The sequence below is a fragment of the Pituophis catenifer genome, unplaced genomic scaffold (genome assembly GCF_029215685.1).
Source record: "Pituophis catenifer annectens isolate HBS135680 unplaced genomic scaffold, rPitCat1.0.hap2 SCAF_2, whole genome shotgun sequence".
Classification (NCBI taxonomy): domain Eukaryota; kingdom Metazoa; phylum Chordata; class Lepidosauria; order Squamata; family Colubridae; genus Pituophis; species Pituophis catenifer.
In genome coordinates, this window is record NW_027256882.1 from 29,031,205 (window position 1) to 29,051,389 (window position 20,185).

At 43.4% G+C, this 20,185-nt stretch overlaps 1 protein-coding gene across 2 annotated transcripts; it reads right to left on the reverse strand.

The window, feature by feature from the left end:
• Positions 1-10,701: 10,701 nt before the first annotated feature.
• Positions 10,702-15,700, reverse strand: LOC139311987 (zinc finger protein 436-like). Of its 2 annotated transcripts, none has more exons than XM_070936505.1 (2): positions 15,637-15,700; positions 10,702-12,462 (listed from the first exon to the last, which is right to left on the reverse strand). In XM_070936505.1, exon 2 carries the CDS (start codon positions 11,792-11,794, stop codon positions 10,850-10,852), a length of 945 nt encoding a protein of 314 aa, XP_070792606.1. In that variant the 5' UTR covers positions 11,795-12,462; positions 15,637-15,700; the 3' UTR covers positions 10,702-10,849. The 2 variants fall into 2 exon arrangements, with proteins under 2 accessions (XP_070792606.1, XP_070792608.1); XM_070936507.1 differs by lacking the exon at positions 15,637-15,700 and adding an exon at positions 13,936-13,981.
• Positions 15,701-20,185: the final 4,485 nt, after the last annotated feature.

Consider the following 20,185-nt stretch of genomic DNA (forward strand, 5'->3'; position numbering starts at 1 on the left):
CCTGTCATCACTACCTGGGAAGATCCTGGAAAAGATAATGAAACAATAATGAAGCAAACACCTAGAAGCAAGCAAATACTGTATATAACCAGAAGTCAACATGGGTTTGTCAAAAACAGATCATTCCAAACAAATGTTATTTCATTCTTACACAAAGTGACTAAATTAGTGGACCAATGAAATACGTAGTATAATTGGATTTCAGCAATGCAGTTGACAAAGTAGATCATAGCCGCCTTCTTGGTATGTTAGAAAAATGTGGGATAGGTACATCCATCCACACAGATGGATTCGTAACTGGCTGACAAACCATCCTCAAAGTGTATTCCTTAATGGGACTATATCTGTATGGAGGGAAGTAAGCAGTCGGTACCCCAAGATCCTGTTTTAGTACTCTTTAATATCTTTGTAAATGCCTTAGATGAGGGAATCGAACGGGAACGCATCAAATTTGCAAATGACACCAAGATAGCAGGAATAGCCAATACCTCAGAAGATAGGCTCAAGATAGAGAATCTCGATAGATTTGAACACTGGGCCCTACCTAACAAAATGAAATTCGATGGATGAAAAAAAATAAGGTTTTACACTTATGCAGGAAAAACCAAATGTACTGTTACAGAACAGGTAGAACCTGACTCAAGCAGGAACAGAACAGAACAGAGTAGAATTTTTTATTGGCCAAGTGTGATTGGACACACAAGGAATTTGTCTAGGTGCATATGCTCTCAGTGTATATAAAAGAAAAGATATGTTCATCAAGAATCAGAGGGACCTTTAAGTCATACAGGTTTGGTACCGTATCATAAAAAAGATGTTGAAACTCTGGAAAGATTGCAGAAAAGAGCAACAAAGATGATTAGGGGGCTGGAGCGCAAGCATAGGAAGAAAAGTTGCAGGAATTGGGAATGTCTAGTCTAGTGAAAGGAAGGACTAGGGGAGACATGATAGTCTTCCAATACTTGAGGAGTTGCCACAAAGCGGGAGGGGTCAATCTATTCTCCAAAGCCCCTGAAGGCAGGACTAGAAACTGGATGGAAACTAAGCAAGGAGAGAAGCAACCTAGAACTAAGGAGAAACTTCTGACGCTGAGAACAGTTAACCAGGGGAAGGATTTGCCTTCAGAAGTTGTGGGAGACCCATCACTGGTGGCTTTTAAACAGAGACAGGACAGCCATTTGTCTGAAATGATATTGGGTCTCCTGCTTGATCAGGAGGTTGGAATAGAAGACCTGCAAGGTCCCTTCCAGCCCTGTTACAAACCCTCCAGTGACGGAGCAGCCACAACCTCTGGAGGGAAGCCAGCCCCAAAGAACCAACCTCCACTTGAAAGAGGCTTTTTCAAGCTTCCCACCAGCAGAAATTGCAGCCCCCAGTTTCCCAGCCTGCAGCACCAGTGGGCTTCCATTTGGGGAGGGAAGGAACCTGCAGCAGCAGCAGCTGAGAGGCTTCAGCCCAGTTGCTTCTCCGCTTCCAGCCCAAGTTGCTCCCGGACTCTCCTCCCACCTGCAGCCCTCAACTCACCTGCCAGCTGCTGCTTCCACCATGGAAACAGCAGAAAAGCCGCTCTGCACACACCAACTTCCTCCCATCAGTCATCCGGAAGAGGTGCTTTTTCAAAAGGAAACTCGACTGCCTTCTACCCTTCCCTCGCCTTCCAACCTCTCTAGCAATAAAGTACTCTATGGTTTTAACTCCTTTAAGCTCAACCACAGATGATAACCGCTTTCTAGGCACAGGTGTTGCCTGTTTGACCACCATCTCCTACCAGGAGGCAGAAAAACATGCTTCTCCAGCCTCTGTCTAAGGCCTTTGCAACATGTTTCCACTAATTAAATGCTATCAAGTCGTTTTTGTCTTCTGAGCCTAGTGAAATGTGATGCTGCTTATCTTACAAAGATTAGCTATGTGTTCAGCGGTAAAAGTTCATGAAGGTTTTATAGAATTACACAGCTTTCTTAGGGGTGACTCTCAGTGGAGATCAAAACCTCTCTAATACCCCAAAATCTGATTTCCTGTGGCTCCCAGGATTTTGGACATGGCAGCACCATCAGGCCAGACACTGCAGGGGAGCCAGCTTCACTCCTGCTGGCCAGGGCTGCGTCCAAGAGCATCAACCACCAAGCTTCATTTCTGAAGGAGGAAATTTTATATCTCCTAAATGCCGTGTATAAATTCTGTAAATTTGCTTGCACTGAAGTCTCCATTAGGTCACAGAAAAAATATGCAGCAGGGCCTAGAAAATGGAGCCTAAGAAAGAGGGCCTGATTGCCTATATATGGTAGAAGAAATGTTTCCCCCAAAAAAAATTGTTTTAAAAAAAGGACAAAAATAGAATAGCCCATCAAACCACATGGCTAAGTGATCACCAGGCTAATCTTTTTAGAAAGGTATGGCCAACTTTTTTTTTTTAAAGTATTTAAAGTATTTTTTCGGCTGAACAGGTTGTAGAAAAAATGCTTTTAAAAGTAAAAAAAAAAAGCCTCTGATATCGCGCAGCTCAGGTGGGCATGGGGGTTGTGCACGGATTTTTGCTACCGGTTCTTCGAACCACCCGCCGCCATCGCTACCGGATCAGGCGATCCGGTCCGAACCGGGAGCATTTCACCCCTGGTTTGGTGCCTTCAAGTCAGTCAAGCGGTTTCCCCCTTTCTTTCTTAGGCCTAGACCTGATAGGACTGCCCAAAGCTGCACAGATGGCTTCCCACTTTAGGCGGACTGCAACTGAGTATTTCCCAGTCTCTAACCTGTAGCTTTCACCACTACACCAACCTGGATCATCTTCTTCCCCACAAATCTACCCATTGAGCTCTTCCTGCTGCTTCAACAGCAAATTGAAAGCTACAACTTTCAAAATTCAGTTTACTCTGTAACCGGCTCGTCCTTACTCTCCAGATAACAGATCTTTTTCATCTTTCGATCTGAGTTAGTTTCATACTTTTCTTCTGAGAAAACGGAGGGTTCCTCTGATTGGGTAGTGGCTTCTGCCTGGCCCTGTGACTAGCTCCTCTGGTGTTTGTTTCGGGCTGCCTTTTAATTTGCTCAATTTTGTTAGATATATAGTGTTAGTAAGTTTGGGAGGGGTGCCTAATTTATCTTTTTATTGTAGAGGGTTGTTGTATTTTTTTTTTTTTTGATATTCTGCTATTCCCCTCATGCTAGTTTTAATGTGTCTTAGTGAAACGCAACGTTCAGTTTCAGCCTTCTGCATCCTGAATGTCTTCCAGATTTTGAGGCCAGAATTTCTTAGCCAGCATATCCTTTGCACAAACTATCTGTGAGTCATAAGCAGAGTTTCTGAGTCGTCCCAATAAGCTGCTGAAGCTTCTAAAAAAATTACATGGTAAAAAAATATGCACAGGGGTTGTAGCTTGAGAAGTAAAAGCATTGTGGTTTTGAGTGCAGGGTTCTTAGGTTCATAAACTCCTCTTGCTATGATTTTGTAGTCTTGGAGGTGCCGCCTTGTTACCCCGGTGGTAGCAGCGCCAAGATGCTGACAAATTTGTTGCAACTGCCTTGGTGTTGGAGCTTTGAAAAAGAAATTATATGATGGAAAATGTTGCTTTTCTAAAAAAACGCATTAAATAGCTTTTAAGAATGAAAAAACAGATATTGTCTGCATTGCTATGAAAGAGGGTTTTTTGGTTGGATATTCTGTTATTATCAGGACACGGTGGCTCAGTGGCTAACATGCTGAGCTTGTTGATCGAAAGGTCGGCAGTTCAGCAGTTCAAATCCCTAGTACCGTGTAATGGGGTGAGCTCCCATTACTTGTCCCAGCTTCTGCCAACCTAGCAGTTTGAAAGCACGCATAAAATGCAAATAGAAAAAATAGGGACCACCTTTGGTGGGAAGATAACAGCGTTCCATCCACTTTTGGCATTTAGCCATGTAGGCCACATGACCAGAGACGTCTTCGGACAGCGCTGGATCTTCGGCTTTGAAACTGAGATGAGCACCTCCCCCTAGAGTTGGCACATATGTGCGAGCGGAACTTTTACCTTATTCTGCTCTTTAGCTCGTATTAATTTTAATGTGTATTCTTTGTCTATTGAAATTCAATTAATATTTATTTCTAATCTGCACTTAATCCTTAATCATGACATAAAACTATTATTATTTTTATATTCGGAATCATACCCATTGCCCCCCTCTTTCTTGCCTTCTGGGGCTTTGGTTCTATGCATCAGACATTTCCAAGAGGAAAAAAGAAGTCACATTCTTTGCAATGAACTCTTGCGGTAGCCAGCAAAGCCGTAAGTTCTTCCAAGTTCTTCTGTTCCCTGTCTTACTGTCCAACTTTATTCCCCCAAATAATCAGAAATCCATGGCTGATAAATATAATTAGTTCCCATTGGGGTAGATTTTTTTAAATATAATTTTTAAATAAGTTTTTTTAAAAAATATCTAAGTGCTTAGTGAACAGTCTGGGTCAATGTACTTTATACACAATACTAATAATAATACTGTTTAGGTTTACATAATACCTTTCAACTTCTAACATTTATGTATACATAGTAATTATAATGTATTCTATTATGTATGAATACTATTTTCCCAATTTCTATTTTATACCTGTTTTCTAACCCTTAATGAAGCAATTGCCATCTTAAGTATTCTATATCTATCCATCATCTCTTGCCCTTTTTAGTATTTCAACTCTTACTGACTTTTTGTCAAATCTCCCATGCTCCTCCCTTGAGATCTTGTATCTCCTTACATCACTCATATTTAATCTATTTCATCTGCCTCAACATCTACCTCTTGCTGTTGAATCCATCATCCATCAGTAATTCTTTATATCACTTCTGGGAGAACCCACTGAGGTAGATTCTGAACAGGGGTTCAGAATGCATGATTATGCATTACAGTCCAAGATTCAGAGGCTTTGGCCATTTTAAAGGTTTTTAGCTCTTAACCATGAGACATGATGACAGCTACGCAAAAAAAATGACATCAAAAATGAGTGAAGGGAAACATTAAATATATTAATGTTTTAAAATTTAGAAACTTTCAAACATGTTTAAATTTGAAGCTACCTGGAGCTTGAGGCTCAGGCCAAAGGAGGTTCTTGGTTCCTCTTCTAAATTTAGCAATCAGGATGATTCATTTGCAGAGCTAAAATTCCAGTTCTCTGCTCCAATTATTGTTCCTCTCTTTACTTGTCGAGATTGGAAATTTTTAAGAAGCCCTGAGAGAGGAATGAAAGAAATGGAAACATCTCCCGTGTGTTGGAAGACAGCTTTACCCCCACATTCACAGCAATGCTGTTAATGTTACCCATTTCTTTCATTCTCAAAAGCTATTTAAAGAGCAGCACAATGCTTTTTTTAGAAATGAAACATTTTCCATCGTAGAGTTTCTTTCTCAGAGCTTAAACACTAAGGCTGTTGCAACAAATTTGTCAGCATCTTGGCGCTGCTACCACCGGGGTAACAAGCAGGTATCGCCAAGAAGAAAAGATCACAGCAGGATGTTGGAAGAAATATCCATCTGGTTCAGTTCTAAGCGGGGAGAGAGGCTCTGGAAATAAAATGGAGGCTAGCTGCTTACGAAAGAAGGTACGTTTATTGATGAGCAGAACCACAGCATGCAGTTCTGGGACAGCTGACAAAGTAGCTTGATGAGTGCAAGGATTTTTATACAGTTTACAGTATTTTGTAATTTTGACCTTTGCTTTGTTTGCTTTTATTATTTGATTAGTTTTACTTGTTTCGCAAAGGCTCATGATGGGTCTTAATTATGACTTCCTTGTAGTGGTGAAATTCTACCGGTTCAGACTGGTTCGGGTGAACCGGTAGTGATAAAATCTACTGGTTCAGCAAACCGGTAGTAAAAAAAAAGCTACCAGTTGGTCTGAACTGGTATATCAGACGATCAGCTGTGCCGCGTGATATTCACTAGAAAGCAGGAAATCTTGCTTTCTAGCGAATTTGTACTGAGTGACGCAGCTGTTACCCCCCCTCCATGTTGTACTTACCATCAAATGGTTTGTTTCTCTGTGCAAATGATGCATTTGATGTGCGTGTGCATTTTGCGTCTGTGGGCACACATCATGCATCTTGCAGGCACCGTGCATGTGCAAGCAGGCGAAGCGCTAGTGACCCATGGAGGATTTCATCCTTGTAATTGATTTTACCCTATTATCTATTGCTTCCAGTGTTCCTTCCTTCATGGACCAGTATTGTTTCCACTTTTTCCAATGCATAGGTTAAGGTCATGTCCTGTCCTTAATCTCATCACCTGGAGGTGAAGGTATTTTGTTTGTGAATAGGCTGGCCCAGGATTTCTTAATGAGCATCTGCTGTAAACTATTAAGAAAGACTGGGGGCTGCTTTCTGCCTCTAAGAACATGTTTCTCCATTTCTTCTTTGGAGAAATATAATATTCTAACACAGTCAGGGAAACCCGGAGACCTGGGTTATCCAGAGGTCTAGGCCGATCTAAAAGACGCCTTTAGTGAAAACAAGTGCTGCGCCTGTCCTGTTTCAAGAGAAAAAGGATGGTGGGTTGAGATTATGTGTGGATTTCCGAGGGATTAGCAGTGTGCATAAAACAGCTGTATCCACTGCCGTTAATGAAGGACATGTTGGCCCGGTTGGCCGAGGGAAGCGTGTTTACTAAACTGGATCTCCGGGAGGCATATTACGGAGGACACTTCTAAGGTGAGACAGGTGATAGACTGGCAGGTGCCTAAGACCCGAAAGCAGTTACAAAGCTTTCTGGGGTTCTCCAACTTCTAACACCAGCTTATCCCAATGATGCCCCTGATGTGACTGTGGCTGCAGTTCTGATACAGAGGAATGAGGAGGGAGCACTGCAGCCATGTGCATACACATCATGAAAGTTAACAGAGATTGAGCATAATTGGCCAATCTGGGAAAAGGAGACCTTTGCTGTTAACTGGGTGTTGGTGACCTGGCGACAGCTCCTGGAAGGTGGTGGAGCAGGGGTGAAATGCTCCCGGTTCGGACTGGATCACCTGATCCAGTAGCAATGGTGGCAGGTGGTTCAGAGAACAGGTAGCAAAAATTCCTGCACCCCTCCCATGCCCAGCTGAGTTGCGTGATCATCAGAGGCTGGGTTTTTTTACTTTTAAAAGCATTTTTTCTACAACCACTTCGGCTGAAAAAAATGCTTTTAAAAGTTAAAAAAAAGCCTCCGATGATCGCACGGCTCAGCTGGGATCACCAGAGGCTTTTCAAAGCATTTTTTTCTGCAACCCCTTCAGCCGAAGAGGCTGTAAAAAAATGCCTTTAAAAGCCTCTGGCGATCCCAGCTGACTTGCTTGATCGTCAGAAGCTTTTAAAAGTATTTTTTGTGCAACCTCTTAAGGTTGTAGAAAAAATGCTTTTAAAAGTTAAAAAAAAAAGTTGGCCATGCCCACCGTCACATTACCCCCCCCCCACCCCCACCAAGCCACACCCACAGAACCGGAAATAACAAATTTTAGATTTCACTCCTGTGGTGGAGTACCATTTGAAGTGTGGACGGACCACAAGAACTTGGGGGCTTTGCAACAACCCAGGAGGCTGTCGCCAAAACAAGTGAGGTGGGCTCTTTATTTCAGACAATTCAATTTCACTTTGAAATACATACCCACAGGGAGAAATTTCCTGGCTGATGCTCTGTCCCGGAAGCCACCATGTGAGAGCACCAGGGAGGAGATAATGCAAGCCATCATACTATCATACCGAAACCACCGAACCACTGATTGTCGCCCAGTCGGCATCTATAACCCAGCAGGTTCCAGTGGGGCTGTTCCGCAGGCCATCCAAACCGCATTACCAAGAGACCAGTGGTATAGTGAAAATCGCTCTGTCCTTACACTTAGGGATGGCTTTGTTTGGAAGGGGTCAAAGCTGTATGTTCCCCCAGATGTGCAGTTAAGGGTACTCCAGTGCTGTCATGACGATCGACCTGCTGGATACTTTGGGTATTTAAAGACATTGCACTTCATCAATCGCCAGTTCTGGTGGTCCTCTATGAAAAAAGATGTAGCGGAATATGTACGGAGCTGTATGGTGTGCGCTACCATGAAAACCCCACAAGGGAAAACATTAGGCTTATTGTAAACAATAGCAGACCCCACACATCCCTGGGAACAGATAGCCATGGACTTTATCGTGGAGCTACCAGAGAGTCAAGGAAATACAATCATCTGGACTGTGATAGACATGCGTTCCATCCTGCTACCAATGGGGCAACCGAAAGAGCCAATGCCATGGTGGAACGTTACCTGAGATGCTATATCAAACATCAGCAAATGGACTGGGCAGACCTACTGCCATATGCTGAAGTAGCATATAATAATGCTGTACATAGCAGTACAGGGTTTACTCCATTCCATTTCAGTGTCGGGAAGAGAGTTCATGGCGATACCAGAGTGCCCTAGTATAGATCCAGCCAATATAGGAGTCAAAGAATGGTCAGACCGAATGAGGAACGTATGGGGAAGCGTCAAGAAAGCCCTAAACCACACGGCTACAGGTTACAAAAAGCCGGGGGACAAAAAGAGCCCCACCCATGTTCAGGGTGGGTCAACCACTGTACCTTTCTACCAAGTATCCAAAACTACCCATATCCCTGCAAGAAACTAGGCCCTAAGTTTATAGGGTCCTTCCCGATAATACGAGTCATTAATCCGGTAAGCGTGCAACTCCGTCTTCCCCGATTACTAGGGAAAACCCATCCGGTATTCCATTGTAGCCTACTCTGACCAGTCCATATAACTACCCTGAGGGGCCTCAGGATTGCCCCTTCACCTCCTACCATGGTAGGAAGGGAACAACTCTATGAGGTAGAGGACATACTAGATACCTGCTGGCACAGAAAGAAACTCCAGTATTTGATAATGTGGAAAGGGTATCTGCTGTCAGAGGCATCCTGGGTCCCGATGGAGGACGTCAAGGCCCCGAGACTGACCACTAGATTCCACAGGAAGAATCCAGACAAACCCAGGGCCCCTGACCCGTGCTACCACTCACTGTAATCTTTATATTCCAGGCGTGGTCCTCATGGTAGGGGTCCACATGTCATCCCCGGCGCAGCCAGCGCTGCCACAGCCCACCGAGCTAACCTTGATCATACTGTCTCCAGGAGGCCGCCAGCCACTGCTACAGCCTACTCTCATTCCTCAAGGGAAGGATGACGTCATAAGGCAGTCAGCAGCCTTCTCCGTGGTTGAATTGCAAGCATCTCCGAGCGATGGGAGGCTCTCAGAGGGAAGGAGTAAGCCTAGCAGCCCTGGACATGCTGGCCTAAACTGGGAGCTGAAACTGCTGGCAAGACTGAGGCTGAAAGAGCTGAAAGTGCTGGTAGGACTGGGGCTGGTTAGGGCTGATTGTGTCTTACTGACATTCCCTGCAGTAGGAAGTAGGTAGGAATGAGGTGGGTATGACCAGTGTGTGGGTGGCTAGCCCTTGGATTAGGAGGGTGGGTAGAAGATTGGGGCTGCTTTAATGCCCTGCTTAGGCACAAGACTTTATAAGGTGGTGGGGAGCACAGAGCAATAACTCCAACAATATTTCCTTTCATTATTTATGGATGTCAGTCTGTACCAATAAAGCATCTTCTAACCATCATCATCAAGATTTGCAGTCTTTTATTTCGGAACCTAACACCCATTCAGTTATGAAATTTATTTGTTGACTTGGGTCAATCGTGAGTTCATACAATTGCATATACATACCCGTTTCCCTGAAAATAAGACCTAGTTTTATTTTCTTTTGGGGCTCAAAATGAGCCCCACTTCTTAGTTTTGGAGGATTTCTTAGCTGCTTACTTTAGGACCATCGCAGCCAGGGCAAGCACACCCCGACACTTGTTGCACAGCCATCTGACGTCTTCTGCGGCCGCGAGTGGCCATATACTACATAGCTTGTCGTGCAGCCTATGCAAGCTGCCGTTTGGGGCAGGATGTAGTGTGGCGTGTTGCACCATTACCACAGTTCACAGCAGGGATGAATCCAGGGTCCACTGAAAATGGTGGCTACTTCCAGGACAAAATCATGAGGCCCAAGGATGCATGTCCTTCCCTCTGTCCCCACCATGAGGTTCAGAGATATTCAAAAGGTAAGAAGGAGGAGGGTGTGAGGTTGGGTGGGGTGGGAGTCAGGTGTAAGGGGACGCTGGGAGGGAGTGAAGGGCCCAGGGGACACAAGGGTTAGGATACAGAGTACAAGGATGTCTTGGAGGGAGAGGGGGCCTAGAGATGCCTATGGCACACAAGCCTGGCCATGCACTAGATCTCCAAGAGTTTTCCCCAGCTCTGAGTAGACAGTGTTCAGCATAGCGACTCACATATTTGATTAATGGCTGCCTCAGGGAGAGCAGAGGGATTTGGGTAGTTAAGGAAAGCAATTTCGCTTAACAGCCATTGCAACATGCACCCATAATTCAAGGTCCATAATAGTCATATCTTGAGGACTACTTTTATGCTGACTGCGGAATTCTGGGGCTCAGAATCTGGGTGGAAACCAAGGTAGAAGATTGAAACTACACATGTGGGAATTCCATAATCAAAATACAAAAGCTCCACCCAAAATTCCTTTTTGAGGAATTCAACTACTTCTGGAAAAGGAAATATCCAGAAGCTTCTGCTAATAACCAGAAACTAGTTAACCATTTCCCATTTTCCTTTTCTCTCCACCTACGAATTTAATCCTGAAAAATGTTTGAGCAAAATGAATCAGGCCAAAATTCAAACAATCAATTTCTCATTTAAACTTTCAATGGGAGATCACAAATGAAATTCCAGCATTCTCTAAACTCATCTACTATTCCTCATATAGATTACCTTGTGTGCAATAAGGGATGATTTATGCTTGAAGTAATGTCTACAGACTAGTCATTTCAAAGATTTCTTCATGGTGTGAGTCCTCTGGTGTCTCACAAGACTGGAATTATAACAAAAACGTTTCCTACAGATAGGACATACAAAGGGTTTCTCTTCTGCGTGAGTCTTCTGGTGTGTCACCAGGTTTGAAGTGTGACTAAATTTTTTCCCACAATCAGGACATTCATAGGTTTTCTCTCCTGTGTGACTCCTCTGGTGTCTCAGAAGATTGTAATTATCACTATAGCTTTTCCCACAGTCAGGACATTCAAAGGGTTTCTCTTCTGTGTGACTCTTCTGGTGTCTCAGAAGATTGTAATTATCACAATAGCTTTTCCCACAGATAGGGCATTCAAAAGGTTTCTCTCCTGTGTGAGTCCACTGGTGTATTAACATCTGGAAATTCTGACTGTAACGTTTCCCACAGTCAGGACATTCAAAGGGTTTCTCTCCTGTGTGAGTCCTCTGGTGTGTCACCAGATTGGAATTACTACTAAAGCTTTTCCCACAGATAGGACATTCAAAGGGTTTTTCTCCTGTGTGAGTTCTCTGGTGTGTCAGCAAATTGGAATTATCACTAAAGCTTTTCCCACAGAGAGGACATTCAAAGGGTTTCTCTCCTGTGTGAGTCCTCTGGTGTGTCACCAGATTGGAATTATTACTAAAGCTTTTCCCACAGATAGGACATTCAAAGGGTTTCTCTCCTGTGTGAGTCCTCTGGTGTATTACCAGGTGAGATTTCTGACTGTAACGTTTCCCACAGTCAAGACATTCATAGGGTTTCTCTCCTGTGTGAATCCTCTGGTGTGTCAGCAGATTGGAATTATTACTAAAGCTTTTCCCACAGTCAGGACATTCAAAGTGTTTCTCTTCTGTGTGCGTGATCCTGTGTCTCAGGAGGTGGGAATTTCTAATGAAACCTTTCCCACAATCTTGACACTCATAAGGTTTCTCCATGGAGTAAGGCAGGAATTATGACTGAAACTTCTCCCACAATCCGGCCATTGAACGGGTTTTTCTCCTTTATGATTCCTCTGGTCTATCACCAAATTGGAATTATAACTGAAAGTTTTCCAACAATCAGAACATTCAAAGCATTTCTCTCCTATGTGAATCTTCTGGTTTAATCCTAGGCAGGAATTGTGACTTTCCCATAATCAGGACATTTGCAATCTGTGCTTTTCCCACAATAGGCAAATCTATGGAGCTTTTCTACAGCCAGTATTCCTGAGGAGGTAAACAAATATGGACAATGCCTTGTTTAGTGGTGCTATCATTCAAGCCGTTTTCTTCTTCACAGGGAGAAGCCTGTATTCCTGTCTGTTCTACGTGACTTTACTATTGACAGTTTCCTCCTCACGGACTTCCAGATATTTCCCTCTTTTTCTGAATGATAAATAATCTCTCTTCACTTTTCATGTAATGTATCCTTCAGTTCTGCATAATCTGCTTATTCTTTTTTGATTTTCTCTCTTTTGTCTAACAGCTGCTGGAGGAAGAGCATCATTGTATGATTTTCTGAAGGAAACGGAACATATTTTGATTTCTGGCTTGATTTTCTTCCCTTTTCAACTTTGCTTGTTATTTACAGTTGCCCAGAGTGCTCTTATTGCCATCCTCTTTGTCTGTAAGATTCAAGGAAAAGTGTAACTTTGTTTATAAAATGATTAGAGATGATGTGAGAAAAGAAAAAAGTATATATTACAATGAAAAAACAAACATGCCCCAATACTAGAATAATCACTTACATTATTGATGATTCATATGACACATGGAGTACTATTGAGATCCATGTTCAAATATCCATTCAATCAGATTCAGTTATTTAGTTGGGTTAATCATAAATTCTTAGCAATGCAAAGTATTATCATCAAATATATCTTGAAGTGTTGGGGATAGGTTATATCATTGCAGCTATATGCATAGAGAGAAATAAAGATACACCCACCTACACATGTATACAGGGAGAAAATCTATGTCTTTCAAGCCTGACAAAATGTCCCAATTTGGTTACAGTCAAACCTTTGGAGCTAAATTTAGAGATGTGGGGGCTTTAGCTGATGAGATGATGCCAAAAGCCTCTGCAAGCTTTGAAGCACCACTTTTGCTCATGGAAGTCCTCAGCTGCAAATAAGAGCAGAAGTGATAGAAGGAGTTGAAGTTGTCGGAACCTTGGGTGAGTGACCACGTCTTAATGGAATTCAGTATAATGCAAATACAAGCAATAGAATATAATCCAATATAATCCAACAAGTGTCTTAAACTTCAGAAGAGCTAATTTTAACAAATTCGGAGCCTAAGCAAAATTTCTTGCATAAAAATCCTGAAGGAGAAAACAACGCAAGGAGCATGGGAAACACTGGAAAATATGATCATAAAAGCCCAGTCCAACACAATATCACTAAAAAGGGAAAACAAGAAATCCAAGAACCAGCATGGTTGCAGAAAGATCTCTCTGATAAACTGAAAGACAAAAAGGATAAGTATAAAAAATTGAAAGAGAGACATAAACTAAGGCAGAATACCAGCATATAGCCCGAATCTGCAAAGATGAAATGAAGCTCATGCTGAGAATGAACTAACACTTGCAACAAATGTCAAAAATAATTTTAAAGCATTTATAAAACAAGAAAAAAGTCAAAGAAACAATCAGTCCATTAATGGGAGACAATGGCAAGGAAGTGACGGGCAGTAGAGACACAGCAGAGCTACTTAATTCATTATCTGCATCTATCTTCAGGCAAAAAGAAAAAATAGCCAAACCTACCAAAAACAGAACTGTAAAAGGCAACTAGGAATACAAATTAAAACAGGCAAGAAAATGATAGGAAAACATCTGTCCATTCTGGACAAGTTCTAACCACCAGAACTACATTGATTACATCCCAAAGTTCTGAAGGAGCCAGCAGAAGTGATCTAAGAACCATTGAACCATAGATTCCAAAGATCTTCACACACCAAGGAACTACCGGTGGACTGGAAAAGAGCTGATGTAGTTAGGGGGGGAAAAGATGCATCTTATACTCCGAAAAATATGGTAGTTCCCATCTTCAAAAAAGGATCATAAAACTACAGGCCAATTAGCCTGACATCACTACCTGGGAAGATCCTGGAAAAGATAATGAAACAAGAGATCTGCAAACACCTAGAAGCAAGCAAATACTGTATATAACCAGAAGTCAACATGGGTTTGTCAAAAAGAGATCATTCCAAACAAATGTTATTTCATTCTTACACAAAGTGACTAAATTAGTGGACCAATGCAATACGTAGTATGATTAGATTTCAGTAATGCAGTTGACAAAGTAGACTATAACTTACTTCTTGGTAAATTAGAAAAATGTGGGATAGGTACATCCATCCACACAGATGGATTCTTAACTGGCTGACAAACCACCCTCAAAGTGTATTCCTTAATGGAACTATATCTATATGGAGGGAAGTAAGCAGTGGGTACCCCAAGATCCTGTTTTAGTACTCTTTAATATCTTTGTAAATGCCTTAGATGAGGGAATCGAACGGGAACGCATCAAATTTGCAAATGACACCAAGATACCAGGAATAGCCAATACCTCAGAAGATAGGCTCAAGATAGAGAATCGCGATAGATTTGAACACTGGGCCCTACCTAACAAAATGAAATTCGATGGATGAAAAAAAATAAGGTTTTACACTTATGCAGGAAAAACCAAATGTACTGTTACAGAACAGGTAGAACCTGACTCAAGCAGGAACAGAACAGAACAGAACAGAACAGAACAGAATAGAATAGAATAGAATAGAGTAGAATTTTTTATTGGCCAAGTGTGATTGGACACACAAGGAATTTGTCTAGGTGCATATGCTCTCAGTGTATATAAAAGAAAAGATACGTTCATCAAGAATCAGAGGGACCTTTAAGTCATACTGGGCAATCATTTAGATATGAGCCAGCAATGTATTGCAGCAGCAAAAAAAAGCTAATTCAATACTAGGCTGCATTAACAGAGAGAGAGAAACATGGTCATGTGAAGTACTAGTGCCACTTTATAAAGAGTAAGACCACACTTAGAAAATTGCATACAGGTTTGGTACCGTATCATAAAAAAGATGTTGAAACTCTGGAAAGAATGCAGAAAAGAGCAACAAAGATGATTAGGGGGCTGGAGCGCAAGCATAGGAAGAAAAGTTGCAGGAATTGGGAATGTCTAGTTTAGTGAAAGGAAGGACTAGGGGAGACATGATAGTCTTCCAATACTTGAGGACTTGCCACAAAGAAGAAGGGGTCAATCTATTCTCCAAAGCCCCTGAAGGCAGGACTAGAAACTGGATGGAAACTAAGCAAGGAGAGAAGCAACCTAGAACTAAGGAGAAACTTCTGACGCTGAGAACAGTTAACCAGGGGAAGGATTTGCCTTCAGAAGTTGTGGGAGACCCATCACTGGAGGCTTTTAAACAGAGACAGGACAGCCATTTGTCTGAAATGATATTGGGTCTCCTGCTTGATCAGGAGATTGGACTAGAAGACCTGCAAGGTCCCTTCCAGCCCTGTTACAAACCCTCCAGTGACGGAGCAGCCACAACCTCTGGAGGGAAGCCATTCCCAAAGAACCAACCTCCACTTGAAAGAGGCTTTTTCAAGCTTCCCACCCGCAGAAATTGCAGCCCCCAGTTTCCCAGCCTGCAGCACCAGTGGGCTTCCATTTGGGGAGGGAAGGAACCTGCAGCAGCCGCAGCTGAGAGGCTTCAGCCCAGTTGCTTCTCCGCTTCCAGCCCAAGTTGCTCCCGGACTCTCCTCCCACCTGCTGCCCTCCACTCACCTGCCAGCTGCTGCTTCGACCATGGAAACAGCACAAAAGCCGCTCTGCACACACCAACTTCCTCCCATCAGTCATCCGGAAGAGGAAGTTCGACTGTCCCAAAGGTGCTTTTTCAAAAGGAAACTCGACTGCCTTCTACTCTTCCCTCGCCTTCCAACCTTTCTAGCAATAAAGTACTCTATGGTTTTAACTCCTTTAAGCTCTAGGCACAGGTGTTGCCTGTTTGACCACCATCTCCTACCAGGAGGCAGAAAAACATGCTTCTCCAGCCTCTGTCTAAGGCCTTTGCAACATGTTTCCACTGATTAAATGCTATCAAGTCGTTTTTGTCTTCTGAGCCTAGTGAAATGTGATGCTGCTTATCTTACAAAGATTAGCTATGTGTTCAGCGGTAAAAGTTCATGAAGGTTTTATAAAATTACACAATCAGCTTTCTTAGGGGTGACGCTCAGTGGAGATCAAAACCTCTCTAATACCCCAAAATCTGATTTCCTGTGGCTCCCAGGATTTTGGACACTGCAGGGGAGCCAGCTTCACTCCTGCTGGCCAGGGCTGCGTCCAAGAGCATCAACCACCAAGCTTCATTTCTGAAGGAGGAAATGTTATATCTCCTAAATGCCATGTATAAATTCTGTAAATTTGCTTGCACTGAAGTCTCCATTAGGTCACAGAAAAAATATGCAGCAGGGCCTAGAAAATGGAGCCTAAGTTAGAGGGCCTGATTGCCTATATATGGTAGAAGAAATGTTTCCCCCCAAAAAACTTGTTTAAAAAAAGGACAAAAATAGAATAGCCCATCAAACCACATGGCTAAGTGATCACCAGGCTAATCTTTTTAGAAAGGTATGGTCAACTTTTTTAAAAAAAAGCATTTAAAGTATTTTTTCGGCTGAACAGGTTGTAGAAAAAATGCTTTTAAAAGTAAAAAAAAAAAGCCTCTGATATCGCGCAGCTCAGGTGGGCATGCGGGGTGTGCACGGATTTTTGCTACCGGTTCTTCAAACCACCCGCCGCCATCGCTACCGGATCAGGCGATCCAGTCCGAACCGGGAGCATTTCACCCCTGGTTTGGTGCCTTCAAGTCAGTCAAGCGGTTTCCCCCTTTCTTTCTTAGGCCTAGACCTGATAGGACTGCCCAAAGCTGCACAGATGGCTTCACACTTTAGGCGGACTGCAACTGAGTATTTCCCAGTCTCTAACCTGTAGTTTTCACCACTACACCAACCTGGATCATCTTCTTCCCCACAAATCTACCCATTGAGCTCTTCCTGCTGCTTCAACAGCAAATTGAAAGCTACACCTTTCAAAATTCAGTTTACTCTGTAACCGGCTCGTCCTTACTCTCCAGATAACAGATCTTTTTCATCTTTCGATCTGAGTTAGTTTCATACTTTTCTTCTGAGAAAACGGAGGGTTCCTCTGATTGGACAGTGGCTTCTGCCTGGCCCTGTGACTAGCTCCTCTGGTGTTTGTTTCGGGCTGCCTTTTAATTTGCTCAATTTTGTTAGATATATAGTGTTAGTAAGTTTGGGAGGGGTGCCTAATTTATCTTTTTATTGTAGAGGGTTGTTGTATTTTTTTTATATTCTGCTATTCCCCTCATGCTAGTTTTAATGTGTCTTAGAGAAACGCAACGTTCAGTTTCAGCCTTCTGCATCCTGAATGTCTTCCAGATTTTGAGGCCAGAATTTCTTAGCCAGCATATCCTTTGCACAAACTATCTGTGAATCATAAGCAGAGTTTCTGAGTGGTCCCAGTAAGCTGCTGAAGCTTCTAAAAAAATTACATGGTAAAAAAATATGCACAGGGGTTGTAGCTTGAGAAGTAAAAGCATTGTGGTTTTGAGTGCAGGGTTCTTAGGTTCATAAACTCCTCTTGCTATGATTTTGTAGTCTTGGAGGTGCCGGCTTGTTACCCCGGTGGTAGCAGCGCCAAGATGCTGACAAATTTGTTGCAACTGCCTTGGTGTTGGAGCTTTGAAAAAGAAATTATATGATGGAAAATGTTGCTTTTCTAAAAAAAAATGCATTAATTAGCTTTTAAGAATGAAAAAACAGATATTGTCTGCATTGCTGTGAAAGAGGTTTTTTTGGTTGGATATTCTGTAGTAAAAAAAAGCTACCAGTTGGTCTGAACTGGTATATCAGACGATCAGCTGTGCCACGTGATATATATTCGCTAGAAAGCAGGAAATCTTGCTTTCTAGCGAATCTGTACTGCGTGACACAGCTGTTACCCCCCTCCATGTTGTACTTACCGTCAAATGGCTTGTTTCTCTGTGCAAATGATGCATTTGATGTGCGTGTGCATTTTGCGTCTGTGGGCACACATCATGCATCTTGCAGACACCGTGCATGTGCAAGCAGGCGAACCGCTAGTGACCCATGGAGGATTTCACCCCTGTAATTGATCTTACCCTATTATCTATTGCCAATCATTGATTGTCGCCCAGTCGCCATCTATAACCCAGCAGGTTCCAGTGGGTCTGTTCCACAGGCCATCCAAACCGCATTACCAATAGACCAGTGGTATAGTGAAAATCGCTCTGTCCTTACACTTAGGGATGGCTTTGTTTGGAAGGGGTCAAAGCTGTATGTTCCCCCAGATGTGCAGTTAAAGGTACTACAGTGCTGTCATGACGATCGACCTGCTGGACACTTTGGGTATTTAAAGACATTGCACCTCATCAATCGCCAGTTCTGGTGGCCCTCTATGAAAAAAGATGTAGCGGAATATGTACGGAGCTGTGTGGTGTGCACTACCATGAAAACCCCACCAGGCAAACCATTAGGCTTATTGCAAACAATAGCAGACCCCACACATCCCTGGGAACAGATAGCCATGGACTTTATCGTGGAGCTACCAGAGAGTCAAGGAAATACAGTCATCTGGACTGTGATAGACATGTTCTCTAAACAAGCCCATTTTATACCCTGTCCTGGTCTCCCTTCTGCCAGGTGGTTAGCTAAGTTGTTTATAGTTCATGTCTATCACCTCCACAGGGTACCCCAGTAAATAATATCAGACAGAGGGGTGCTGTTTACCGCCAGATTTGGGCAGGAATTCCTGACAAGAATTGGTTCATCGCAGGGTTTCAGTTCAGCGTTCCATCCTGCTACCAATAGGGCAGCCGAAAGAGCCAATGCCATGGTGGAAAGTTACCTGAGATGCTATATCAAACATCAGCAAATGGACTGGGCAGACCTACTGCCATATGCTGAAGTAGCATATAATAATGCTGTACATAGCAGTACAGGGTTTACTCCATTCCATTTCAGTGTCGGGAAGAGAGTTCATGCCGATACCAGAGTGCCCTAGTATAGATCCAGCCAATATAGGAGTCAAAGAATGGTCAGACCGAATGAGGAACGTATGGGGAAGTGTCAAGAAAGCCCTAAACCACATGGCTACAGGTTACAAAAAGCCGGGGGACAAAAAGAGCCCCACCCACGTTCAGGGTGGGTCAACCAGTGTACCTTTCTACCAAGTATCCGAAACTACCCATATCCCTGCAAGAAACTAGGCCCTAGGTTTATAGGGTCCTTCCCAATAATACGAGTCATTAATCCGGTAAGCGTGCAACTCCGTCTTCCCCGATTACTAGGGAAAACCCATCCGGTATTCCATTGTAGCCTACTCTGACCAGTCGATATAACTCCCCTGAGGGGCCCCAGGATTGCCCCTTCACCTCCTACCATGGTAGGAAGGGAACAACACTATGAGGTAGAGGACATACTAGATACCTGCTGGCACAGAAAGAAACTCCAGTATTTGATAATGTTGAAAGGGTATCTGCTGTCAGAGGCATCCTGGGTCCCGATGGAGGACGTCAAGGCCCCGAGACTGACCACTAGATTCCACAGGAAGAATCCAGACAAACCCAGGGCCCCTGACCCGTGCTACCACTCACTGTAATCTTTATATTCCAGGCGTGGTCCTCATGGTAGGGGTCCACATGTGATCCCCGGCGCAGCTAGCGCTGCCACAGCCCACCGAGCTAACCTTGATCCTACTGTCTCCAGGAGGCCACCAGCCACTGCTACAGCCTACTCTCATTCCTCAAGGGAAGAATGACGTCATAAGGCAGCCTGCAGCCTTCTCCGCGGTTGAATTGCAAGCATCTCCGAGCGATGGGAGGCTCCCAGAGGGAAGGAGTAAGCCTATCAGCCCTGGACATGCTGGCCTAAACTGGGAGCTGAAACTGCTGGCAAGACTGAGGCTGAAAGAGCTGAAAGTGCTGGCAGAACTGGGGCTAATTAGGGCTGATTGTGGCTTACTGACATTCCCTGCAGTAGGAAGTAGGTAGGAATGAGGTGGGTATGACCAGTGTGTGGGTGGCTAGCCCTTGGATTAGGAGGGTGGGTAGAAGATTGGGGCTGCTTTAATGCCCTGCTTAGGCACAAGACTTTATAAGGTGGTGGGGAGCACAGAGCAATAACTCCAACAATATTTCCTTTCATTATTTATGGATGTCAGTCTGTACCGATAAAGCATCTTCTAACCATCATCATCAAGATTTGCAGTCTTTTATTTCGGAACCTGACACCCA